At 57.1% G+C, this 27,051-nt stretch overlaps 1 protein-coding gene across 1 annotated transcript in view; it reads right to left on the bottom strand.

The window, feature by feature from the left end:
• Positions 1 to 5,636: 5,636 nt before the first annotated feature.
• The window catches only part of ATCAY (ATCAY kinesin light chain interacting caytaxin), a 30,629-nt gene continuing 9,214 nt past the window's right edge, over positions 5,637 to 27,051 (bottom strand). Inside the window, exons 3-13 of the mRNA XM_006738720.3 lie at positions 21,647 to 21,705; positions 19,111 to 19,332; positions 17,538 to 17,723; positions 17,105 to 17,207; positions 16,178 to 16,309; positions 15,342 to 15,428; positions 12,232 to 12,330; positions 11,641 to 11,676; positions 10,358 to 10,429; positions 9,317 to 9,349; positions 5,637 to 8,071 (exon numbers count right to left, since the gene is read on the bottom strand). Of these exons, the coding sequence (XP_006738783.1) occupies positions 8,062 to 8,071; positions 9,317 to 9,349; positions 10,358 to 10,429; positions 11,641 to 11,676; positions 12,232 to 12,330; positions 15,342 to 15,428; positions 16,178 to 16,309; positions 17,105 to 17,207; positions 17,538 to 17,723; positions 19,111 to 19,332; positions 21,647 to 21,705 (1,039 nt within the window). The 3' untranslated portion in view covers positions 5,637 to 8,061. The remainder of the gene's footprint in view (positions 8,072 to 9,316; positions 9,350 to 10,357; positions 10,430 to 11,640; positions 11,677 to 12,231; positions 12,331 to 15,341; positions 15,429 to 16,177; positions 16,310 to 17,104; positions 17,208 to 17,537; positions 17,724 to 19,110; positions 19,333 to 21,646; positions 21,706 to 27,051) is intronic.

Genomic DNA, 27,051 nt, shown 5'->3' with positions numbered 1-27,051 from the left:
CCCAGGCGCCCCCAGGATTTTATTTTTAAGTCATCTCTACTCCCCACTGGGTATTGAACTCACGACCCCGAGATCCAGTTGCACGCTCCTCCGACTGAGCCAGCCGGGCGCCCCCTCCAAGCACAGCCACATTCTGAGCTCCTGGGATGTTGGGGCTTCAACATATGAATTTGGGGGGGACACGATTGAGTTCATAAGAGTGTCTTTTGAAAGATTTTGATTTTTGTTTGTTTGACGTGAGGACTTAACAGATTCAAATCCCGCAAGTGTACAAGGACGCAGGGTTCTGAGCCGTTAGGCGCAGAGCGCGTGGGTGGTGAGTGGGTTTGGGGCCCAGGCCCTGCTGACCGTGACCCACAGGCCTTCCCACCTCTCGTCTGTGGCCCCGGGGGGCCACGCATGCGGTGACCCAGCACCCCCCGATGTGCCTGGTTCTCAGCGATTTCCGGGGATGCAGGACTTCCGGTGCTGAGACTGCGAACTTCCTGGCAAGTTGGGACAGGTCCGTCACCCTACGTGGACTGTGTCTTCATGTCGGGGGTGGGGGTGGGAGATGGGGGGCCCACGAAGCCAAGTGCATGGGATCCTCCGAGCTCCGCTGCCCCCGCCTGTCCGGCCACTTAGCTCCGCCTCATCTGGGTCTTGCTCTGCTTGGGTCTTGAGGCCCCAGGAGCGAAGAAGGGCAGCGGGGTTTTGCTAAGCTGCATGAGTTCTGGGGGCAGGAAGGCTGTTTAGAAGGGCCAGCGGCCGAGAGGCCCCGCCAGTCGGGAGGCTTCCAGGCCGCAGTGGAGGAAGTGAGCAGTTTCCCAGGGGACTGGGACCCCAAACCCAGGGGAGGGCAGGCAGAGCTCGTGGGACCGATTGGGGCCCGGCCCATTCTGTGGTGAGGGGCAGGGATCCTTGGAGCACCTGGAAAGCATACCCCTCAGACCCCACCGCAGGAAGCCTGGGGGGCAGTGGGTCTGGGGCAGATGGGGAGGAGGGGGCGGGGGTCCCGACACCCACAGTCCCCGCCCTGCCGCCTCCGCCCACCGACTGCAAATGCAGCAGGCCCTAACTGCACCTGTGGCCCGTCCCCTGCAAACGCAGGCCTGTGGCTGGCTCTCCTTCCCGGAATCATGCCACCGCCCAGACCTGATCTCCCCTCCCTTTTCTTTTGGTTGAGGTGAAATTCACATAAAATTAGCTGTTTTTAAGTGAACAATTCACTGGCATTTGGTGCATTCCCAGTGTTGGGCCACCACAAGTTCTATCGAGTTCCAGAACATTCTGTCACCCCAAAAAGAAACCCCGTCTCCATCAGCGGTGTCACCTCCCCTTCCCCAGCCGTCGGCACCCACAAGCCCCCTTCCCGTCCGTGGATGAACCTTTCCATAAGTTCGCTGGCTTTGTCCAAACCTGTCTGGACTGCGGATTTTTCCCGCCCTTCTGGATTGAGAGGGGTGGGCAGCTTCAGGTGCACAGCCGGCCATGGGTATCGCCCTCAGGTCAAGGGGCACCCTGTCCCCCCCACCCCCCTATGCTCCAGGCTCCCACGGGCAAAGAGGATGGTTCTGGGGAGAGCCAGGTTCAAATTCCAGCTTCGCCAAGGCACTGATGATCTCTGAGCCTCAGTCTCCCCGGCTGTGAAATGGCTGCAAATGAGAAATTGTCCCACCAGGTTTTGGGGAGGGCTCAGGGAGACGTGGTTCCCGGGCCAGGAAAGCTTCCCAGTCACCTTATGACGTAGGCATGTTCCAATCACAGAGGAGGTGCAGGGGCTGTGGTGAATGTGGGGTGCGGCCAAGAGCCGGGGCACACTCAGGCTTGGCTGACTTCCCAGCCCCTGCCCCTGGCCACTCTGCGCTGACTTTGAAAGCTCACAAGGAATTTCCTCTCTGGGGAAACTGAGGCCCCAAAGACCCCCACGCAGCCCCCAGGGTCACATCAGCATGGGTCCGACCGGTGGAGACGGTAACTGCCCAGGGTTCTCGGTGCCTCCGGAACCACAGGCTGGACCCCTGTGGTTAAGAAAACAGGACTGAGTTCTGCTCCCGAGCCCCATCTGGGAGTCATTCAGGAGCGAGTTCTGAGTGTCTTCCAGGACTCGGTGGAAGCGCCCCTCACGGGACCTCCTGCCATTCAGGTACATCAAAACCAGGGGCCCTGGGGACACAGCGGGTCCGGGACGCCGTCGGGAAGCAGGCGGTCAGTTCCCAGGGAAATGGGCAGACTGCTGAGTCAGAAGGAAGCTGCTGACCTGCAGAGTCGCACCGCTGGACCAGGATGGCCTCCAGGGCTAACAGCAAGAGGTACTGGCAGTGAGACTGGAAGAGGGACTTCCAGGTCTCCCAGATGGGGAGGGGCTGGCCCATGTCCCTCAGGGGCTTACCCACTTCCACACCGTTGGTCTCCATCTCCCACTTATGCTCCTGGTACACGCGCCTTAGGTGGCCCTTGGAGAGGCCGAGGGGATCTGGGACAGCAGGGAGGGAGATGGGCAAGGATGAATGACACCCACGTCACCCTAGGCTGGGGCCATGGGCAGAAGGAGCTGCCAGAACCCCTTTGGTCTTACCCAAGCCTCCTCCCTGTGGCCTACTTTGCCTAAACCATTGTGTGTCAGCTTGGACGTCCCCTTCTCCAGGAAGTCTTTCTGCTTCCTCCATCCCCTCCCTCTACAAAGGTAGGGCCAGGTGCGTCTTATTCTCCACTGTGTCCCTGGTACCCAACAAGGCAGGGACCCCCTAAATGGTGGGGAAGGAGCTAGTGAAAGAGGAACGAAAGCAGATCATCGAACCGAGCCCCTAGGTGGGACAAATGGGGAAACTGAGGCCACGAGTGCGAGGGAGCTGTTAGAACTCGAAGACGGAGCCCCAGACAGTGACCTCCAGAGGCCTCCCCAGCCCCCGCTCCCCAGAGTCCTGTCCCTTCCTGTGGAGACCGAAAGAGGGCTCGCAGGGAGGTGCACGCCCCAATCCCTGCAGGCCGCAGACAGGATTTTAGGTTAAGGACCTGAGCTGGGGAGGGTCTCCTGGATTGTCCGGTGGGCCCCACACGTGGTCGGTCGCAAGTCCTTCCCCCTTTTGTCACCTCCCCGCAGGCTGCGGACGGAGGCCGTCTCCTCCACCTCTGAGCTCCTTTCCAACCGGTCTCACCCCTGGGCTCCACCCCAGGACCCCGATTTCAGCAAGAATCCTGCCAAGTCATTTAGCCCGCCCCCCCCGCCCCCCCCCGACTCTCCGTCCACCGAGCCGCCTTCCTGCGGCTGTAAAGCGGCGTGTGTCCCCCATGACTTCTGTGACCTCCCTCCCCTGATTCCGCCAGCAGGACCACAGTGGCCAACACAGCCGAGGGACACGGAGAGCATGTCATCAGGTCAGCTAGTCGTTAAGGACTCCGCGCATGGCTCCAGCCGGGACTGAGCCGGTGCAGAGGTTAGGAGAGGTGCTGCGTGAACAAGGGACCCGCCTGTGTCCTCCTCCCCCCTGCAGCCCCTTCCGGGCCTCCGTTTCCTGGACTGCCAGCGTGGCTGCCCCTGTGACCTCTGAGCCCCCTCGGGCACGTGGCGGGCGGCGGGCGGGGACGCTGGTCCAGGGAGCGACCTCTGGCCCAATTCCAGTGGCAAGAACTTCCTCGGAGGCCTCCTGGGGTCTGCTCGCCTGGCACACAGTGCGACCCACTTGTCCCCAGACAGCCCACAGGTCATGAAGGGTGACCATCCCGTGTCAGAGTGTTCGATTCCCTTTTTGGGAAACGTCCAGAACAGGTAAATCCACAGACACAGAAAGGTTAGTAGGTGCCAGGGCCTGGGGAGTGACTGCTCCCGGGGACAGGGTTTCCCTTTGGTGGAGATGGAATGTTCCGGAACTAGATAGTAGGGATGGTTGCACAATGTTTGAATGTTCTAAAATGCCACTAATGGTAAATTTAGAAGAGAGAGAGAGAAGCCAGGTCGACACAGCTCTGGGTCCCGCTAACACCAATGCGGCTGATCCGGCCCCCAGGCCTTTGCCCGGGGCCGGGCCCTCTGCCGGGGACGCCTTCCACCCACCCGCTGGTCGGGCTGACTGCGGCTTCCCCATCGGGTCTCCAATCAGAGGACCCTTCTTTCCGGGACAGGGCCTGGCCCCTCGTCCTGGTCCCCAGGGAGGCCCTGGTCTCCTGGATCAAGCTCCCCCCGCTGCCCCCGCCAGGCCGGGGGCCCCATGAGGGAGCAGGACCCTGCAGGACCCCCAGAGCCGGCAGATGAACAGGTGCATGAGTTTATGAGCGAAGGGGTCAGGTTTCCAGAAACCCCTCAGGGTAATCAGAGACTTGGTGGGGTGGGGAGAATGGGTGGCCCCATCACCCCCAGACCTGGAGCGGCACCTATGACCCCAGCCTCAGCTGTGCCCCTATGCAGCCCACCCTGCCCCAAGGGGCACCTCGTCCAGGACAGGGAAGCCAGCCCTGCGGGGCCGGGCACCTCTCCTGGCCCCTCTGTCCTGGGCGCACGCTCCTCCTGCACCTGGCAGGACGGTTCGAGGGTCCCTCTGTGGGGCACAGCCCCCACTGTCCTGTGTGACCCTGGGCGGGCCGTGTCGCCTCCCCTTGCTCACACGGGCACTGTGCTGGGTGGGGCGTGGACTCCGACTGTTACTATGTGATGTTGTGATGCGTCACAAGAAGGAAACACTTGGTCTCAGTCCTAGCTCCTGGCAGACAGTTCCTAAACCCTTGGACTCCCTAGGTGGGAAGAGGGAGAACCTCTGTCCTCAGTTCCTGAAACAGGTCCAGAGCCATCAAGATGAAGGCGGCATCTTTTGCTGTTTGTGACGCACCCTTTAGTCCCACCTATGTTTATGCGAGTGGGGGGACTTTTGGGAAGCCAAGGCCACAAGCTGGGGCTGGCGGCCAGCGGACCCCCGAGGAGGGGCAGGGCTGGGGGTGGGGTTCATCACCAACGGCCAGAGGTGAGGACGCCCCCGGTGGGTGATGGGACGGCTCGGGGATGCGCCCCTCGCACACGCCCTGTCCGCCCCCATCTCTCCTGCTGGCTGTTCCTGAGTTAGATCCTTTGTCATGATCAGGTAAAAAGCACGTAAACCTTTTTCTTGAGTTCTGTGAGCTGCTGGGGGAAGGTTGAGGGAAGTCCTGATTTTTGGCCACTTGGGACAGAAGTGTGGGTGACCTGGGGGCCTGCTCCTGGGGACTGGCGTCTGAGGTGGGGACGTGCACACGCGCGGGGCTGAGCCCTTAACCTGTGGGGTCCGTGCATGACTCTGCGCGGTGTCAGGATTTGGTTAGGTCGCAGGACACCCCGCCGGTGGCCGCCAGGAGCCGGAGAGTCGCTCGTGGGGACCCCTCCCCCAGTCCGGTGTGGGAAGTGTTGGTGTGAGTGTAGAGAGAGACAGAGTCTTCTCTTTCAGTAATATTAATAATAACATATATATAATTATTAAATTATTACTACTGTCACCTGCTGACTAGGTTTGATTCCAGACAGGACCGGGAGGTCATCCGAGGCCGCTTGCCCGAGGTCATCTGAGGTCGCCCAAGGTCACCTGGGGCCACCTGCCCGAGATCGCCAGGCAGGAGTTCAGGCCGGTTCGTCTGCTCCCGGCCCAAGGCCAGCGCCACACCTCGGGGAAGTGGACAAAAGTAACAAACCTCCCTTCTCAGTCACCGCTTCTTTATTTCCACATAAAAATCCCCCAAAGCTCATGGAAACGATGTCTGAACATCATGACAGTAATCCTAATGAATTGTTTTGTTTTTAAAAACCACAAAATTCGCTGTCGTTAGGATGGGCGTGTGAACTACGACTTAGGACGCATCCCGTGTCCCGGGACGAAAACCCAGCGTCCCTTTCCGACGAGGTCCGGGGTCCGGGGTCCGTTGCGTTTTGGCCACGACCGCCCCGGAGACACACGCCTTCCGCAAAGCCGCTTCTGAGGTGCGGGCGGCAGCCGGCCCCCTCTGGATGGAGCTGTGCACTGGGACTTCTCACGCCTGGGGACAGCCCCCACCCCCGGGGTCTCTCTTGATCCCAGAGGGGCTGCCGCGGCCGAGCTGGGGTCCTGGGTCCCGCTTGCCTGTTGTCTGCGGCTGCTGGTGGTCCAGAGGGGCGGCGGGCCGGCCACGCTGGGCCAGGTGGACCCCGTTGCAATTTCTTGTGCAGCCTGCAGGCTCCTCCGGCGGGGGGGGCGCGGGAGGCTGGGGTCTGCTGCTTCCTGTCCCTCTGTCGCCTCCCGGGGCGCTCAGTAACTGGCACGGGGTAGACCGCATCAGTTCCTATCCCTTAGCTTGCAGCCAGGTTCCAGCCTCCGGGCGGCGACTGCATGCATGAAGGTGGGAGTTTGCAGCTTTGGGGTCCACGTGTTGATCCTGGGGCAGGACAGCCGGCCACCCAGGCCTGGAGTTTGGGGCAGGCCCCAAGCAGATTGGGGGTAGGGTCTCTAGGAGGGCAGCCTGGAAGAGGCCCATCTGCCAGTCTCTGCTGCCTCAGGCTGCAGGTGACACACCTGGGCCCCAACAAGGTCCTATCCTTTATTCGGCATTCGGGAAACACGGCAGAAACACACATTTAAGAGCCCCCCATGCCCCCAGGCGTCCCCACCTTCCTGGGGCAGTGCTGTGCCGCAGAAGATGCGTGCCCAAGCTCGCTCAGAAACTCATCATTTTCCAACGTGGTAGCCTCCGGTGTTTGGGGTGGGGCAGTTCCTTGACGTGCAGGACCCTCTCCAGCGCAGCAAAATGTTGGGCATTCCTTTTCCTCGGCACTAAACACCACTGGCTCCTTCCCACTGTTGGAATAACCTCCAAACACCTGACGTCCCAGGTCGAGAGGCATTTGACATTGCCACTGAGGCCAAGAGCCTCATACTCAGCGCGCATGAATCTTGACCGCTAAGAAGCTAGCTGCAGAGCCAGTAGGAGGGTCCCGGAGAAGGTGCCCAGTCAACTTTCGCTCAGATTTATATAAATAGAGACTCTTAAGATTGGAGGAGACTGCAGAGGACCACATTCTGCAAGCGCTTCCCAGCCTTTTCTTAAATGCCTCCACAGATGGGGAACTCACTACCTCTAGCGGCCACCCGACGGGTGTTTGGGCCGCATTAGAGAAGTCTGTCTTTTGTCCAAGGTCAACTTGCCGCCTTTGACTGCAGGTCCCCACAGCATCCAGGCCACAGGAATTTCCTTTTCCAAGTGAACTTCCAAATACTCAAGCCTGTAATACCCTGTATCTTCCTTCACGCAGTTCAGAGCCCGTTTCCCCTTGGTGGGAGCCTGAGGGGCGCATCCCAACCCTGCAATGGGGGGAATCAGGAAAGTGGGGACACTTCATTCCCTTAGTAGGAGGTATTGACCAGGACTGCTCTGGGGTGTGGCATCCATGTGAGAGGGGCTTGAGAATGTTCTAGATGGGGAGGGGCGGTTTTATAACTGAAGGGCTGGGGTAATTATCGGCAGCTCACTGGTGCTGTGGGCTCCGATGCTCCCAAAGAAGGTGGGTACCAGAAGAGATGGGGGAGCTGGTCAGATGAAAAACCAGGAGGTGGAAGGTTGGGAGGTTCCCGGGGGCATGGCACAGGTGGGGGGCTGAGCCTCCAGGCCGGATGCCCAGAGCAGCAGGGGCTCTTCTAGGAGAAAAGGCACAAGAATGAATCCAGATCCGGCCAGGGAGCTGGTGGGCATCGGTGGCTCCAAAGTGGGCCAGGTGACAAGCAAGAGAAGGGTCTTGAATCAGGACTTTGTGCAGTGGGAGGGGGTCTCTGAAGCCATCAAGGACACCCGGGCCATGCCCTGAGCTTCTTGCTCTTCTTGGCCATGAGCTCATGAGCGTGGAAGGATGGAGGGCTGAGAACCGGGTCCTTTTCTGGAACACACTACTACTGCGTTGTTTAAAACAAAACAAAACAAAATATTTTCAAGCAGCTAAAAAGGAGGCTGGGTTTCAGAGATGGATGGAGGAGACTGGCATCTTCCGAAGACGGGGACTCAGGATGAGGCGGGGATGAGGTCCAGGGCCGGAGGGCGTCTGACAGGTTTCTTGGCATCTGGAATCTTCTTCTTGTCCTTCTCTGTATTCTCGTCACCTCAGGACAGGCTAGAGAGGGATAAACACAGGTCAGGTCATTGTTATTGTTTTTAAAGCAAGCGGGGAATGCATCCATGTGTGGAATCCAAGAGCATGATCTAATCCGGCTTTGGGGGTCCTCAGCAGCAAGAGGGGTACCTGCTGCCTGCCACCCACCTTCCAGGTGTGGTTCTGAAGGGGACCGCTCCCTCCGTGCCGTAGCAGAATGGGCCCTGGGGCTGGCGCCTCCAATCAGACCAGAGGGAAGCTTCAAAGCAGCCCCTTGTCCTTCGTCCCTCCATCCGCCATCTATTTACCTACACCTCTGTCTGTCCATCCATCCATTGCTTCCTACAGTTTCTTCTTTTGTGTCTTTAATTATTTTATTTTTAAAGATTTTATTCATTTTTAGAGAGAGAAAGAGTGAGGGGAGGAGCAGAGCGGGAGGGACAGGGACAAGCAGACTCTATGCTGAGCAAGGAGCCCGATGTGGGGCTCGATCCCAAGACCCTGAGATCATGACCTGAGCCGAAATCAAGAGTCAGACACTTGGGGCGCCTGGGTGGCTCAGTCGTTAAGCGTCTGCCTTCGGCTCGGGTCATGATCTGGGAGTCCCAGGATTGAGTCCCGCATCGGGCTCCCCGCTCAGCGGGGAGCCTGCTTCTCCCTCTGCTGCTCCCCCTGCTTGTGTGTGCTGTCTCTCTGACAAACCCCAACAAACCACAGTTGTAAGCACAACAGCTTTGTCGAGTTCTGTGGGTCCGTCTAGCAAACCTGAACCTGAGGGTGGTCTCCATGACCCCCAACACACAGGCTTTTCCTGGCATCTGGAACAGATGGGGACCCTGAGACTGGCCGTGGGCAAACAGTGTACCCGTGGCTGAGTAATCCAGCCCGGGCTGGGGGCCCCTGGCTGGCTCAGTCTGTAAAGCACACGACTCTTGATCTCAGGGTCGCGAGTTCAAGCCCCACGTTGGGCATGGAGGCTACTTAAAATTAAAAATAAAAATAAATAGCCGGGCTTTACGGGGCCTGGCTCCAGGCCGGCGTCTCAGTCAGGGCCGCCATGTGGCTTAGCTCTGGGGCCTCATGGCAGTGGCGCCCCCTGGAGTTGTGCAAGAACAGGCTGCCTGCCACAGAGGAGACCCTGGAGTCCCAGTAGCCGATGCCTCTCTGACTCCCCAGACAGTGGATCGTGGGGCGGTTCTCATGCGGCGGGCTCCACGTGGGACATCTGGAAAATCAGGCACCAAGATGGCTCTGCGTCCCACTCACCTCGTCTCCTGATCTTCTGTACCTGGAGCAGATCTGTGGAAGAGAGATGTCTTAGCATGATTTGTCTATCTGAGGGGCCTTGGCTTTTGGCCGAGAACCCCACCAGGGCTGACACGGCTTCATCTTCATCTGGTACAAGTAAGGGCTGGCCCGTGTCTGCTGCATAACCAGTGAGCAGGCGGGGTCCAGCGACGAGGGGCCGAGACCACCGAGGTTGCTCAGGGTCCGGGCAGCCCGAGCCTCCCGGTGGCAGCGCGAGGGCAGGAGATGGAGGCTATGACGAGGGTCAGATGTAGGAGGAGGGCCGGGCGGGGCAGAGGTGGGTGGTGGGGAGAAGGCTGGAGCCGGGCTGTGTTTTCCACCCATCCCAGGGCGAGGCGCCAGAGGACTTGCTGGGTGTGAAGAAAGAAAAGGGGAGGAGGGGAGGGAACAACGCTTAACGGGTATGGGGTCCCTTCTGGGGTGACGTTCTGGACCTAGAGAGTGGTGCAGGATGCCCAGCTTTGCCAGTGCCCTAAAGGCCCCCGGAAAGTGCACTTAAAAAACGGTTTGTTGCATGTGAATTTCAGTTCCGTGAAGAAGCCCCCCGGGAGAAGAGAGGGGGGCTGGGGCCAGCCACGCAGGGGCTTGGCCCACGGCCCCGGGCAGGCAGCCGAGCCCCGGAGAGGAGCGGACTTTTACGTTTTATCAACTGATAGTTTGTTTATTTATTTTTAAAAACTTTATTTTTTTTGACGTCCTCTCTAAGCCCAACGTGGGGCTCGAACTCACAGCCCGGAGATCAAGAGTCCCACTGTGTACTGACTGAGCCGGCCAGGCGCCCCGACGGTTTCAATGGAACTGCTGGCCTCTGCGGTGTCCCCATGGGGACGGCCCGGGGTGGAGGGAAGAGGGACCCCGATCCCGAGCACTCACGACGGAGCCGGCATCACGCTGGCCACTCCCGCCGCTTTCCCAGTCCCCGTCATGACAGCGCTGTGGTTGCTCTTACCAGCCGTTCGGGGGCTCAGCAGCCTCGCCCACGGTCACCCGCACACCCACCTGCCCTCCGCCGGCGCCGCCTCTGGCTTCTCCTCGGACCTGGGCAGGAGGAACTCTGGCTGCGGCCTGGCGCTGGGGACAGAGGGAGACAGCGAGGGTGACGAGGGCGCAGAGATCCCCCGGAGGTTACTGACGGCGGAAGGGGGCATGAGTGGGGGCAGGACGGGGGAGGAGAGACCCTGAACATTTGTCTCAGCTGGTCATCCCTGACACCTCGTGCCCTCGTCCCGCGGCCCTCGTCGGGCGGACGCTGTCGCCCTGTGCCCTGACTCGGGCTTTCGGGGCCGGTCTCTGTTCCCTCCACAGCTAAGGCTTGGGAGGCCGGGGAGGTGGGCACCATCCGGGGAGACAGAGGGACAGAGATGGTGAATTTTATGTTGTGTGTATTTTACCACAATAAAACATTAAAAGAGAGAGAAAGACAGGATGGAAGGCAGAGGGAGAGGGGAGGGAGGGTAGAGGAGAAGGCTTGGGCTGGTGCGTCCTGCCGGCCCTGGGCCCCCCGTGCGGCCCACGGCTCGTCGTTACTGAAGGACACGGTGCGAGGCTACCACACCCTCTGCTCCTTATGTGGCTCATCCGCCCACGTCACCCACCCTGCCGCAGGACCCGCTCTCCTTACTTGGTGAGGTGTCCCTCTCCTTTGCCATTCGAGGAGCCCTCTGGACCACGACTCTCTTATCCACCTGTTTCCCCTGAGGCAGGCACAGGGCCTGGCAATGACAGAAAGCCCCAACCCTCTCCCAGACTTGCTGTGTGGCCTTGGGCAGGTGCCTTGCCCTCTCTGAGCCTTGGATCCCCGGGCTGTAAGATGCGGTCAGGAATCCTGGCCCTGCCCTGCTCTGGGGGGTGGGGCGGGACTGGAATACTCCCGAGGTTCCTGTGACCGCCATTCATGGTGATGCCACGGATGAAAACTGAGCCAGAAAGTTAGTGAAGGGGCATTTCTGGGTCTGTCCGGGGTGAGGTTGGAGCTTCTGTCCCCTCTGTCAAGGGACAACTTAATTTTATCATGATTACTACGAGCCACCATTTTTGCTAAGTGGGTCCCACTGTCTTGATTTCTCACGGTAACTGAACTTTTTGCTCGCCTAATGTCACTCTGGGATTCAGTGGGGGAGACCGGATTAGAACCCTCGTCCGATTCAAAGCCCTCAACACGGCCGTGTGTGTGGATGTCATCGGTCCCTGCTGAGCAGAAGCCACCAGCTGCCCCCCAACTGTGGGCCCCACCCAGCCCCAGCCCTGACTCAGCCCCAGTGAGACAGCCCCTCTGCACGGACCTCTCTCTCCTGGCCTTGAGCCTTTCCTCTTCGTACCTGGAAGACAGAAAGTAAAACGCATCAGACACGGCCCTCCTTCCCCGGTCCATGTGCTGCCCGGGGACTCTCTTTCCTCTTGGGAACGGAGAAACAGTCTCATTCCAGCATCTGGTAGATACGACTCAGCAGATTTTTGGGGGGCCTGATTCAGCACCAGCAACTGCACAGAGCCGTTAGAAAGCATGCTCCTCCAGCAGAGCCATTTTCTTACAAAAGGCTAGAGAGTAAATATTTTCCACTTTGTAGGCCAGTTTCAGCCACAGCTACTCAAATTCAGATGTAGCTCAGAAGCAGCCCTAGTGGATCCGTCCATGGATGGGCGTGGCTGTGTGCCAATAAAACTTTATTGATAAAACAAGCGGTGGGCCGGGGCTCGCTGGCCCACTTACCCTCTTATCTCACGTGTGCATGTTTCACCGTGTTTCCCTCTGCTCTGCGGCTCCCGCTCATGTCTGGATCCCCAGGCATCCGAGAGGGGAGGGAAGGGGTCCGGGGAGGGGGGGCGTGGGGGATGGGGGCGGGGGACACTCGCACGGCATGCGGGACACTTACTGAAGCACGCACTCTGGGATTTGCACGTGTTCCATGGGGATGAGCTGCTCCAGATCTTCCAAGCTGTGCACATACTGGATCTTGTTGATGAATTTGACGCTGGCAGGAGGAGAAGGAGGGAGAGGTCTGCGGTCTAAGCCCCGAAGGTGTGCTGGCCAACAGGGATGCCCTGAGCACCTTCCATCAAACCTCCGTCCCTGCCCAGGCCAGCCTCTACCCCCGGCCCTCGTGGGGGTGGACAGAGCAGCACCGGGGTCAAGGGAAGGGTCCCTGCCGAGCTTTGTCACCAGCTGCTGCTTTGAACTCATGGTTACTGTTATTTTTTTTTTAATTTAATTAAACTAAGTCTGGTAAAATGCAAAATACGCTTTCTTTCAAGGTCAAATAATGTTTCTAAATGACAGACAGAAGGCCTGGAGAATACAGCACTACAGAAATAATAAAACAATCGAGCAACAGTAAAAAAAAAAAAAAAAAGTAAGCTAGAGCCCAACGTCTACAAAAGTGTGCTAAGGCGTTTCCTATCTATTTTTAGAGATGAGATGAAAATTCGGCTCCGGCTTTCCAGCGGCTGATGCAAAGGGAGACACGTGATGAATTACACGGTTCACAGTGTCCATTAGGGAAAAAGCAAGCCGTCGCTCGGCAGAAGGCCACTCGTAACTGATTAGGCACGACAGACGTTCCCCATGGAGAGTCACAAAGCGGCCGTGTGCGGCGGAATGAGCAGCGCCAACTGCTTTCGTGCAGTTCAAACCACTTTTTTTAATAAGAAGGAAACAAAAAAACCCAGTTATTCTTGGAGCCCGAGGTCTCCCTCCTGTTGTCATGAGAAGGGCCCACGGGCAGGGAGTGAGCCTCAGACAGACAGGCTGGAATCGTGTCCACACTACCTGAGTACGTCCGGCCCGGAGGGCTTGCAGGGTGGACCGAGCTGATTTGTTAGAAAGGATTTTACGGTGCGCAGAGCCCGCACCTGCTGCCGCCACCTGGTGACGCCCAGCATGCCGGTCCTCGGACACCAATGTCGGAATTGCCACAGTGACAAGGCTCTGTCTGCCTGTGGGGCCAGCTTCCTGTCTCACGGTGGCGGGCCGGTCGGGGGGGTTCCTGGGAGGCAGAACTCCTCACTGGGGCAAGGGGCATCCCCAGCCTTCTGATCATCACAGGACAAAGCGGCCTCGTCTTGAGTTGTAATCACACCCTTGGGGCCGCCGGGGGCCCAGAATGGTCTCCGCTTTCCTCGGCTTGTAAATGGGGAGGCTCACTTTTCTCTCCTGCTTCTTTCTTTTGCTTTGAAAGCTCAAATCGAGACCCTCAAAATTCACTCACGGGAAAGCAATCACGGGTGAGAGAGTTATCTGCATTCGAGGCAAATGTCAGTTGCCGGTTAGGGGATACTGAGGACAGCAGAGTGTGCTTCTGTTTGGCTGGGGTGCGTGCTCACCGTTTCGCCCAGGGGGTTCATCGTTACACACACGGCCCGTGATGAGCATACAGACTCCCCTGATTTTACTAGTATGCAAATATTTTAAGGTGCTGCCAAATCCTTGAACTCAGACAGGCTGAGGTCACCTCCTTGCAAATTGTTCACGCTGAGAGCGCGATCCTTTCAGAGGGTGGACCTTCCCTCAAGCTCGTCACACATCATTAACTGGGAATGTGGACGTGAAGGATCTTTTTTTTTTTTTAGGTTTATTTACGTAAGCAATCTCTATACCCGACGTGGGGCTCAAACTCACGACCCCAAGATCAAGAGCTGGACGTGCGCTCTACCGCTCAAGCCAGCCAGGCACCCCTTGAAGGATCTCGATTCGATTCAGTGAATCATATTAAATTAAATATCGGGTTTATGTGATCGACTAGGGCGTTTCACACGACTAATTTTGTTTTACTTGATCTGTATATCGGGCACTTTTACATCGCTCAGTAAAGGATTAACCCAGCAGGTTGAAGTGCTCAAACCCCACCCATTGCAAAGAAAAAAAACGGATTCCTGACGCTCGTGGGAGGTGGCCAGTAAGCACTTGGAATGCCCTGCCTGCTGAGTGCCCTGGGTACCTGGGCCTTGAGCCCTGCCGCATAGTCTGTGTTAAGGATGTGACCTCTGGTGGGTGCCTTGGGCACATCCCATCAGTGTGACCTCTGGGTCGCCCGAAGACAGAAGCTAAGGTCGGCCGCTTGGCTACTCCATCCCCGTGTGGCTACATCCCTGTGAAAACCTTGGAGCAAAATGAGCTTGCTGCATGGTGGTACTTCCTCTGTTATTCTTACACATCATCACAGAGATAATTGAGGGCTTTTGCAACCAGTCCGTGGGAGGGGACCCCTTTGTCCTTTCCACCTTCGATCTGCATCCTTCCCCTGTAGCAAACAGTAACAGCCTCTCTGAGTTCTGTGAGTCCTTCCGGTGAATCGTCACAGCTGAGGGTGGTCTCGAGGACCCCCAACACACACGGCTCGTGACATTATTGCTGGGAGGGGCTCAGACCCTCCTGGCATCCTCAGGGTCCCCGCACAGATGCTGGAGTGAACAGAGCTGGGCTCACTTCTGGGGGGACTGTGGTGGCCTAGCGACCTGGCTGCGTGACCTCGGCTGAGTCCCTTGACCCTTCTGAGCCCCAGTTCCCTCCTCCGTGAAATGGGTTCGCGACAGCATCAGCCTCTCAGGTCGTGGTTGTAAACGTGAAAAGGTATCCAGCATTTACTATGGGAGGGCTTCTTGCTAGTATTTTTCCTGTGCTAGTCCCTTAATAACAACACATGGGATTGAAAATGGTTTAAAGCATCAATACAGGGACGCCTAGGTGGCTCGGTCGGTGAAGCGTCTGCCTTCTGCTCAAGTCATGTTCCCAGGGTCCTGGGATCGAGTCCCGCATTGGGCTCCCTGCTCAGCGAGGAGCCTGCTTCTCCCTCTCCCTCTGCCTGATGCTCCCCATGCTTGTGCTCTCTCTCTCTCTCTCTGACAAATAAATACATAAAACCTTAAAAAAATAATAAAGCAACAATACATATTCATGGTAGAGATGCTGCAAAATACAGATTAAAACAGGAGACGCACATAACCCGGGAAGAGGCCCGGCATAGGGCACAGGGCACAGCGTCGTTACCTGATGAAGGGACGGGAGATGGCCAGCACCGTGCGGATGAACCAGGAGGGGTGCACGATGATGAGGGACTTCAGGTTTTTCCGCAATCTGCAGGGGAAGCAGAGGAAGCAAGCCCCCGGGAGGGAGGAGCTAACAGGGGCGGCGTCCCCTGTGCTCCCAGCGGGCGCCTCTGCCCCCTGAGCTCATCTCCAGTCTCCACGGAGGAGGAGGGGCTGCGAAGCTGGGCCCCATCGCGGAGTCTATGGGCGGCCACCCTGACGTCTAGTCCCGCTGCCACCTCATTCAGAGTCTGAGCTCTTGCCTGCGTGGCCATGCTGCCTCGAATTCCTGGAAGATCTCCCGGGGCGCCCTGGTTCTGACCGCCAGCTGTGGTCATGTCATACTGCATCTCCCCCCAAATTCCTATGTTGTAGTCCTGACCCCCCTGGACCTCAGAACGGGACATTGGGAAATAAGGTCATCACAGATGTATTTCGCTAAAACGAGGTCACACCGGGGCAGGGTGAGCCCTAATCCAATCGCTGGGGTCCTTATAAAGAGGAGGTGTCTGGACACAGACACACGAGGACAGGCCACGTGACCACGGAGGCAGGGATGGGGCGAGGGACGCCGAGGATGGCCGACGACCCCCAGGAGCCGGGAGACACGGGGAACAGACTCCCCCTCACGGCCCTCAGAAGGAACTCGGCTTCTGGCCTCCTGAGCCGGGACGGCAAACATGCCTGTGGGTTTCAAACCGCCCGTCTGCGGTCATCGGTTGGCGGGCTGACCACCACGCCGCTTTCCAGGGGGCCCCGGGGCCCTTGCACCCCCAGCGGCCCCGCCCCACCACGCACCTCCTGTCGATCATCTGGTAACACTTCTTCAGCCAGCCGATGCCGGGCATCCTCCGCCGGGGCGTGGCTCCGTTCAGGTAGACGATCATGTAATCCTCGGCCACCAGCAATTCCAGGCTGCTGATGACGTACCTGGTCACAGGTGCAGGAGACGGCGGGGGGGGGACCCGGCGGGGGGGCCAGAGTTAGGGAGCCCCAGTCCCCCCGACTGAACACCTGTGGCACCTCCTCAGGTGCGGGGTGGGGGGCGTCCTGGGAACTCGGGGTGGGGGTGCATGTAAAGCCCAGCCTACCCCAAATCAGTGTCAGTGGGCACAACCATTGCAGAATTACAATTTTACGGAGCACTTATTAGGCACCACGTGTTTTATAGGCATGACCTTATCCAGCGTCTCCGCGAATCCTGACAGGTGGATCTCAGAGCCCCAGATCCAGCTGGGGAACACGCACCCCCCAGTGGACAGTCCACTGCACTGGGCAGGAGGCGTCTGGGTCCGTCCCTGCCCCGACTCTCCCTGAGCAATTTTAGAAAAATCTTTTCCTCTGTCTCAGCCTCTACTTCCCCCCCGTAAGTGGGGGGGATGGGGGGCTCCCTGCTTTCTGGGGCCTCTTCCTGCTCTGACCGGTCGGTCATCCTCTGAACCACCTGGCAGCCCAGCCCCACCGGGTAAGAGGGAAACCTTCCTAATAACAAACACCGGAGTGATCACGATTTACGGAGGCCCTTTCTGTTACCCTCCAGGTGTCGTGTCTGTCCCCGTCATAACCCAGCTGTAGCAGGGTGTCCCCGGCCAGGTGACGCAACCTCCCCGAGTCTCAGGTGTCGCACTTGCCTACCGCCCCTCCCCCCGGGGTCGTGCCGGGGGTGAGGATGGGCGGTTCTTGCAGCCGAGGGAACCGTGGGCGTGGGGCGGGCGGGCCACTTACAGGAAGAGGTTCTCCATGATGTAGTGGTAGTCGGGGGAGCTGCTGTCTGGGAGGAAGCAGGCAGCAAACACGATGATGGCGTTGAGACCTTCGCCGTAGTACCCTGGGGAGAGGCGGCCAGGGAGTGGTTGGCGCTCTGAGTTGGCCCAGGTGCCCACCTCTTTGCCAGCGAGGCCCCTTCCCGGAGGGTACAGCTCTGAGTCGCAGCGCCTTGGCTGGGGGAGTCAGCAAAGCCCTGGGCTGTCCGGCCACCCTCGCAGGCACCCCTGTGTGCGCCCAGCCGGTCCGTGCCTGCCCTCCCCACCCCCGCCCCCGGGGATGAGGACTTAACATCCCTGTGGCTCAGATGAAGAGACTGAGGTTCAGAGAGGGCCTCTGACGACCTCCAGTTGGCTGGCGGGAGCCAGGCGGAGCCCGACGGGTGCGGTCTCACCTCCGTGGGTCACTACCCTCATGTAGGGCCGGATCATGTGCAGGTCAATTCGGTGTTCTTGTTCTCCAATGATCACTGTCCTCCACAGGCGTCCGTTGGTGGCACCGCCATCCTCTGCTGCACCATCCCCAAACAGGTCTGCACTGTCCCCGGGCATGTTCTTGGCAGCGGCCACGGGGGTGTCATCTGGAAGCAGGCCAGGGCGAGCAGAAGGGACGCCTGAGTCCAGACGTTCTGTCCCAGCCTCCCGCCCGGTACCCCTCTCCCCTGCTGTCTGTGGACGTGTGACCCTCCTCTTCCTCCCGTGACACTTGGCTATGTACTTCTCCCTGCCCAGAGGCCCTGCTCGTCCATTTGCCCCTCCTACTCTCCCTTCATGGCCCAGCTCAAATGCCACCTTCTCCAGGAAGCCCTCTGGGGCCTCCCGTTTGCTGGCCTCCCAGAGCACTCTGTTGGTTTTGGACCCAGAGCCTCTGAACACGCAGGGAAATCGGATCAGTGATGGAAACCCCCCAGCACAGGGAAGCCCAGGGCCAGGTGGCTTCGTGGCTGAATACCAGCAAACATCTAAAGAGGTAACACCAGGGACGACTAGGTGGCTCAGTCGGTGAAGCGTCTGCCTTCTGCTCAGGTCATGATCCGAGGGTCCTGGGATCAAGTCCCACATCGGACTCCCTGCTTGGCGGCAGGGAGCCTGCTTCTCCTCTGCCTCTGCCCCTCCCCCTGCTCCTGTTCTTTCTCTCTCTCTGTCAAATAAATACGTAAAATCTTTTTAAAATAAACAAATAGGGCGCCTGGGTGGCTCAGATGGTTAAGCGTCTGCCTTCGGCTCAGGTCATGATCCCAGGGTCCTGGGATCGAGTCCCACATCGGGCTCCCGGCTCAGCGGGGAGCCTGCTTTTCCCTCTGACCCTCTCCCCTCTCATGCTGTTTCTCTCCTGCGCACTCTCTAATAAATAAATAAATAAATAATCTTTTAAAAAAAATAAACAAATAAATCCTTCTCCCTCTTGGCACTGCAGAAAACTCGGAGCGTCCTGGGTGCTGGTGGGGGAGCTAAGCAGGCCTCCTTCCTGTCAATGCCAGGAGCACCCCCAGTGTGACAGCCCCAGACGTCCCCAGGCATGGCCCCGTGACCCCTGCGGCAGGACCGCCCCTCAGGTGAGCCCCCCCACCCCCCCCGTCCCAAGCCCTCACCCCGCTCTCCTCTGAGCACCGATGACCACGGCAACGAGCTTGTGCATCTGTGTTTCGTCGTCTAGCGTCTGTCTTGCCGAGGGCCGCGCATGGGGCCGGGCACCACCTCCCCTGCCGTGTCCCCGCCGCCTGCCCCGCACCTCAGTCAGGACCTGCTCCTGCACAATGTTCCCCACACACTTGTGCAATCATTGCAGGCACTTCACTTTGGACCGGGTCACCTTTGAGAACCATGCGAAAGCCACGTCCCCCCAGAAAAACCCTCAAGCCCACAAGAAGAACGCATGCGGCGAAGCAGCAGGGGACGGGCACTCTCTGGGCTGCTCTGTGCGCCCTGGGTGGGAGCCCCTGCCCCACCTGAGCCCCTGGGCCTCACCTTCCCACTCCAGCTCATTGCCGTTCCCCAGGAACTCCAGCGAGTCGGTCTCGTCGGGGGTCTCGATGTCGTCCACGTTGATGTCCAGGTCATCGGGAGTGTCCAGGAAGTCATCAGACAGCAGGGAACCCTCGCTCTGGTCCAGGGAGATGTTGATCTCCGGGGCGACCAGTGTCTTCCGCTTCCGATGAGCTCCGTTGAAGTTCAACGTGTTGGGAGGGGCTGTGTGGAAAATGGGACAAAATCACCTTCGCTGGTTCTTTCTTTGTCCCCTTTCTTTGTCGCCCCATCATGTGGAATGGTGAGAAGTCAGAGGCCATCCTTTGGGGCAGGCAGGGTTCAATGCTGGAAACTTCCACCCTGCAGACACCTCGACTCTCTAAGCTTGACTTACTTTTACCATCTGCCAGATGGGACTCACACGGGATGAGCCCCCTGGGCACCCTGCCCGGCTCCGGACCCACCAGGATCTGATCATCTGTTGCCTCGGGACACGGGCGGCAGAGAACGCCCCCCATGCTACTTTTCACCTCTCCGTATGTCCGCTGCTTTAATAACTGACACCACGCCACGTGGGCCCAGCCCTCTGCGAAGTGCTTTCATTTTTGCAATATCCATGCGAGGCAAGTTCTGTTATTATCCCCTTCACCAGGTGAGCAAACTGAGGCACGGAGGGTGCAGGTCCTTCCGGATCTCTCGGGAGCTGGTCAGGGTGGGCATGCCTCATGGTTTGAACTGCTTTCTCCCGGACGCTCTGAGCTGGGACTCTGGTCTCCTTGTAAAAAGTGGCTTCCCTACCTGCCCCGGGGCTGCCCCCAAGGGGTTGGAGCCGATCCCTCAGCGGGCTGAGCAGAGCTGGCCCCTCGGGGTTGACGGAGATTACCTTCCCTTCGAGGAAAGTGCCCCCCTGCTGCCCCCAAGCCAGCTCGAGGGAAAGAGGCACTCTTCCAGAGACCTTGGGAAGTCACCCCCAGTTTCATCGGAGGACGGTGAGGACAAAATAGCGAGCCAGGGAGAGAGCCCTGCCCCTCTCCCACCAGATGAAGACATTCATCAATCCACAATTACATGCACCAGCTCCTCACTTTTTATTTTCTTTGACTTTCTCTGGCCCTAAGCCACGGGTCAGAGGTGACTGCTTCATGAGACACTGGGAGGTAAATGACATGATTTCTAGATCTCACCATGACCTGGTGTGGCAAGCCACGTCACCCACTTTACAGATGGGGACACTGAGGCGGTGACTGCCAGGACCACTTGGCTGGTGAGGGCAGCACAGCAGGTGGGGAGTGGTGAGTCAGGGGTGCTTGGTAGAAGCAGGGCTCCCTCTCCCGGAGGGGGCAGAGCTGCAGGTCATAGCATGGTGACAGGGAGCCTGGGGGTGTCCGCACAGCACTTCTCCCCAGCAGGGAAGCAAGGCAGAGGTAATGTCTATCCCACGCCTGTCCCACCATCATATGTTGGAAGCAGATAACCTGTCCAGTGTCACATGTTCACAGCTGAAGAGGGTTTGCCCCAGGATGAACCACACCTGAGTCTTCTTCCTCTTAATGGCCCCTGACTGATTAGATGCGGCCCACCCACATTATGGAGTGCAATCTGCTTTACTCAGAGTCTACTCATTTAAATGTTAATCTCATCAAAGAAGTGACTCTCAACAGGAATACCTAGAATAATGCTTGATCACATCTCTGGGTACTGTGGCCCAGCCAAGTGGACACATAAAATTCATCATCACGTCTTCTCCAACTCCTTAACTCAATAAATCTCTTTTGCAAAGTCCCTTTGGCCATGTGGGCGGACATTTGCAGATTCCAGGGTTAGGATTTGAGTATCTTTGGGGGCTGTTATTCAACCAGCCACACCTAGGAAGTGGGGTACTGTTATTACACACTCTTCATTGTACAGAAGTAGGAAACAGGGGTCCAAAGGGGATGCACCCCTCTCTCAGTGCTGTGTGATGTCAAGAATGTGGCTGTCCCTCTCTGGTCAGTCTTTTCTCAGAAAGGGTGGGCACTGTGATGAGCCACAAGGGGGAAATGCAGGCAGAAGGGGGGCCCCCAGCAGGACTCTGAGGAGATGCCACGGAGAAGAACACACGTTCAGGACAGCTCCTCTGGAACCTTGGAGCCCTGAGCCCTCCTGAGTGCTTAGGGCAACAGAGCCTTCCCAGGGCTAACTTTATGCCTGGCAACCCCTGGGCACTTTATACATGTCACCTCATTAAGTCCTTGCATGCTCCCTTTGGCAGGAAGCTCACTACCTGTATTTAATAGATAAGGACTCGGAGGCACAGTGAGGCTGAACAACCAGCCTCAAGGACACATAGCAACACCACATGCCAGCCTCGTGACCAGGCCCACATGTCTCTCACCCACCCTGGCTGCTTTCCCTCCAGGCTTCCGGGCAGAACAACCCCCTTCCCTGACACTCCACCCAGGAGGTATGGCCTCTGACATGTCTATAGTCTCAGCCTCAGGCAGAGCGAGATCTGGAAACAGTGCGCCCATTTCTGCACACTGAAGCAGATACTTACAGGACGTGTCTTCCGTGGGGCTGCCAAGTGGGTCCATCCCCGTCTCTTCCTGGAGTGGCCTGCAGACCCGGCCGAGCGCAAACATCAGCCACCGGAGCGCAGGGTGCAAACAAATAGCAACAAGACTCGGTTAGTTCTGGGGAGTGACTGGGACAGAACGCACCTGCTCGTCGGCACAGAAAATCATAACACATCAGTGCCGGAGGGCTCCCTTCAGATGGTCTCGTGGATATTAAGCTGTTCTTTCCTCCTTTTGGATGCAGAAGGCCAAAGCCCAGAGAGAAGGAGGGTCTCATGCAGTACCGTGTCACACAGTTTCACTTTGGAATATACGCAGTACTTTTCAGGGGTGGCCCAGCACAGCGTGGTCTCTGATGAGTTTTGGCTACTAAATGCTGCAAGAAGTTGTCAAGAAAACACAGTGATCAACCAGAAGAGCTCTCCATGGCCAGCGCCGGAACAGTTCGAGCAACAAAATACATCTTATGAGTCCATAAAGATGTAAATAAATGAATGAATAAATAGGGAAAAGAGGCAAATTTTCTGTGCAGAAGAATTCCAAATAATGATGTCGATTTCTCTGCCATCAAGGAGACAGAGAAGGACTCCTTTCTCTGTAAGCGTGGGCTTACAGAGTGTCCCTCTCCAGCCCCAGCATGCAGAGGGGAAGCGAGTGACCAAGAGTGGAGACACCTGACCACCCACCTCAGCCAGGGGACCGAGGCCAACGTCCGCAGTGACAAGCCATGGTGATGGCACGTTCCCTGATGCCATCTCGGGGCACTTGACTCGGGGGTCTTCCTCCCTAAACCCATCCCCCCGGTCTCACCATGAGAAAAACCCCAGACAAATCCAAGGAAGGGGCTTCCTACAAAACCCCTTCCCCGTCCTCCGCACCACTGTCAAGAGGCATCAAACACCAGGGAAGTCGGAGAAACTGTCCCAGCCCGGAGGAACCAAAGGAGACATGATGACCTCATGTCACGTGGGAGCCTGGGACGGAAAAGGGACATGGGAGGAAACTGAGGAAATCGGAATAAATTGTGGACTTTGCTGAGAATGTTTCAACATGGGTCTATTAACTGTAACAGATGAACCCTTCTAATACAGGATGTTAATCATAGGACAAGCTGAATGCAGAACATACGGAAACTTTCTGTAATATTCTTGCAAATTTTCTGTAATTCTAAAACTTCTTTTATTTATTTATTTACCTTTTTTTTTTTTTTTAGAGAGAGACACAGGTGGGGGGTGAGAAGCAGAGGGAAAGGGAGAGAAGCAGACTCCCCACTAAGGGTGGAGCCCGATGCAGGGCTCGATCTTCTGACCCTGAGACCATGACTTGAGCCAAAATCAAGAGTTGGACGCTCAACCGACTGAGCCACCCAGGTGCCCTTGTAAATCTAAAACTTCTAAAAGGTAAAGTTTTGTTTTTTTGTTTTGTTTTTAAGATTTTATTTATTTATTTGACAGAGAGAAATACAGCAAGAGAGGGAACATAAGCAAGGGGAGTGTGAGAGGGAGAAGCAGGTTTCCCGCTGAGCAGGGAGCCCGATGTGGGGCTCGATCCCAGGACCCTGGGATCATGACCTGAGCCGAAGGCAGACGCTTAACCACTGAGCCACCCAGGCGCCCAAAAGTTTTGTTTTTTTAAATAATGCTGCCAACTATGCATTTATCCCCTTTTAATCCTTGGCTGAGCATGGATTTGCAAAATAAGACTTTTTTTTTCTTTAAAGATTTTGTTTCTTTATTTGAGAGAGAGAGAGAGAGAGCGAGCACAAGCAGGGGACGAGCAGAGAGAGAGGGACAAGCTGACTGCGCACTGAGCACAGAGCCTGACGCGCGGCTCGATCTCACTTCCCTGAGACCATGACCTGAGCCGAAATCAGGAGTCGGTGCTTAACCGACTGAGCCACCCAGGCGCCCCAAAATAAGACCTTTTTTTTTCTGGCAATGCCCAGGCCACTTTTGGGAGCGAAAGCTCACGCTGCCTGAGTTTGACCCAGACGCTCCAGCTCCTTTGCTCCCGGGAAATAGTCAACGAGGCAGAACTTTTGCGGAGCGCTCTAGCTCAGGGCATGCTGACTCGGGAAAGTGCTAATTCACCCCTGTGACCCAGCAGCGCCAGCAGGGCTGAATGGGGAGCTGTTCAGGAGAGGAGGGCATGGAGTGATGGAATGCATTTTCCTTTCCTTTTGAAAACCATTCATTCCCTCGCTGCCTCTGTTCCTCTCAAGGCTGGTGCCCTTCTTCCTCTGCTCCCCTTCCTCCCACTCATCAAACCTCCAGTGTTCCTTGAGCAACCACTACCCCCCAGGCGCAGTGGAGGGTCTGGGGGGTAAGGGAAGAATGGGACCTCACTCTGTTCCCATGCAGCTCAAAGGTCCACACTGAACAGGCCCACAGGAAGTGAAGACACGTGTCCACACAAAAGCTCACACCCCCGTGTTCATAGCGACATGATTCACAGCAGCCAAAACGTGGAAACACTCCAAATGCCCATCGACAGATCGCGACACATCGACCGCAAGCAGGAGTGCGGCGCCCACACGCGCTGCCCGGGGACGGACCTGAGCCCATGATGCTCAGAGAGGGAACCAGACACGGAAGGCCACATGGGGTGTGAGTCCACGTGGGTGACACGTCCAGATCAGGCTCATCCACGGACGGGAAGGGGGCTCATGGGGGCTGGGGGTGGGGAGATGGGGTAACAAGTGGCTGCCGAGGGGGACGAAGTCTCATTTTGGGGTGATGGAATGTTCTGGAACTAGAGAGAGGTGGGGGCTGCACAACATCGTAAATGTACCAAATGCCACTGAGTGGTGCACTTAAGACCGTTGCTTTCACGCTCCGGGAATTTTCCCTCACTTAAAAGAAAAACAAGCTTGGAATAAAGTCAGAAGAGGCAGACGGGGCTGACGAGCCAATGTACAGGCCCGTTTCGTGTCCCTACTGCTCCCTGTTGTCTGGGGCTCTCAACATGGGTGACTCATGAAGGAGTTCAGGGCCCCGGAGCCCCGGAAACACACCCGCCACCTGCCAGGTTACCCCAAACTGCAGACTGACGGTGGAGGCGCCACCTCTAGTTTTGTCCTGCCCACGCAGCATTTAAAAACATTTTAGGTTTGCTGTCAAATCAGAGACGTGACACAAAAGCTTTGGATTTCTGTCTTTTCTTCAACCACGGACCTGCCCTCTGTGGCAGCCACCCACCAGGAGCGGATTGTGGGCCACTCCTGCTCCCCTGGGTGCTGGAATGTTGTTCTGGCTCCTTCTAGCATGTCCACTGCCTGCCCGGCGCCCATTGATGTCTCTGGCTGCAATTCCTGGTCTGGAATCTAACTTACCCCATGGGCAGGGCACTCCCTGCGTGCCGGCTCGGGATGTTCATGGCATGATCTTACTTGCTCCTCACAGCACTCCTAGCAGGCAGGGAGGAGCCCACTGCACAGAGGAGGAAACTGAGGCTGGCCTTGGGACTCCCTGGGGGGAGGGGAGTAGGAACCACCCAGTGGCGAGCTGATTCTAGTCATTGCTCTCTACCGCCCCCTTGTGCTCTTTCAGCTCACGTGCACCGACCCCAGTGGGACATCGGAAAAATCCATGGGCCTGGGCACCCGGTCCTCCGTCCAGCCAGGGGTCCTCTGGACCCCCTGTCCTGCCACCATCTCCCCCCTCCCCCACCGGAAGGAATCTGCACTGTTTTGCAGCCCGGGCTGTCTGGTTCCTATCAGGATGTGATTCAGCTTCCCAACCCTGGACGGGTCCACGTAAAGCCACAACCAAGCGGAACGTGGCCCGGCGGCAGCTGAAACGTCCAGGTGGGGAAAGCATCCAGCTGCTCGGTGCAGACGGGGAAACTGAGGCCCCAGGGAGACAGAGCGGATGTCTGAGAGAACCTGGAAGCACAGTCCCACTCTTCTACTTTGCAGTGCAACTCACGTGGGTGGTACCCTTCCTGCTCTGAGCCGGTTTCCCTCCTCTGTAAAATGGGAACAGAACTAGCACCTCCTTTTCCCTCAGTTAACAAATGCACGTTGGGTGTTGGGGCTCTGGGCTACATCCCCATCCTGTGCGGAGTGAGGACAGATCCCTGGCCACGGTTAGTCGATCAAACACCATCCAGGTGTTGCTATCAAGGTGTTTGGTAGACGGACATCCACAACGCTGGGACGTTAAGGAAAAGACACTCTACGCGACAATGTGGGTCTCCTGCCACCGAAAGGCATCGAGGTTTCCCCGAAGAAGAAGTAACTCTGCCTCCGGCCAATGGTGCCACCAGAGCGTGCAACCCCAGCCTGCCCCGTGCATTTCAGACCCGCCCGTCCCCGTCCCTGTCCCCACGGGGTGTGAGCCGCTGCCTTGGAGTAAGTCCTGTGCGTGGAAAATACACCTACTCCGGGCGCCTGGGCGGCTCAGTGAGTGAGCGTCTGACTCTTGATTGCGGCTCAGGTCATGATCTCGGGGTCGTGAGATCTGCACTCAGCACAGAGTCTGCTTGAGATTCTCCCTCTCCCTCTGCCCTCGCCCTGCTTACTCTCTCAAAATAAATAAACTCATGTACAAGATAATATAGAAGGCATATAATATAGTCTATATATTACATGTAAAAGACATCTATAATTATATATAAAATTATATGTAATTGCACATAATTGTATAACACAAAAGTACAATAATTGTATAATATATATTAATAAAGAATGTGTAAATTAATAAATACAGTAACACAAACATAAATAATTTTTTTTTTCAAAAGGTTCTTAATTTATGTGTTTGACAGAGAGAGAGCACAAGCAGGGGGAGTGGCAGGCAGAGGGAGAAGCAGGCTCCCCGCTGAGCCAGGAGCCCGATGCAGGACTGGATCCCAGGACCCTCGGATCATAACCTGAGCCAAAGGCAGTCGCTTAACTAACTGAGCCACCCAGGCGACCCAAATAATCTCTACGTAAATATATAATATGACACGTTATATAATTAGTATAATATGATTTTTAACATAAAATATGATTAATAATATATATCATATATATAAAATGAAAAACTATTGGTTTTGTTCTTTGCAAGGACCCTGACTGATGCCAGAGGGAAGAAATATAACAATGGAGTAAACCAATAAATGAAGGAAGCCGATGGTGATACTCGCCACAAAGAAAATAAGCCAGAAGAAGGGGAAGGAGGGGAGGTGCAGTTGCAGGCAGTCAAGGAAGGCCTCTTTGAGGAGGTGACTTTTGAGTGGAGACCTGAGAGCAGGAGGCTGGCAGCATGGGAAGACTGGGGGAAGGGCATTCCATTTGGGCAGAGGCTCTGAGGTTGGAATGAGCTTGGAGAGTCCTGGGAACAGATGAGAAAGCAGATGGTTGGGGGGGGAGGGGACAGAGAATGGGGGAGGGGCTGCAGGG

This window comes from Leptonychotes weddellii, chromosome 1 (genome assembly GCF_054177405.1).
Source record: "Leptonychotes weddellii isolate Sample4059 chromosome 1, ASM5417740v2, whole genome shotgun sequence".
Taxonomy (NCBI): domain Eukaryota; kingdom Metazoa; phylum Chordata; class Mammalia; order Carnivora; family Phocidae; genus Leptonychotes; species Leptonychotes weddellii.
Note: the sequence above shows the minus strand (reverse complement) of the source record. Positions and strands in the feature narration are given on the sequence as shown.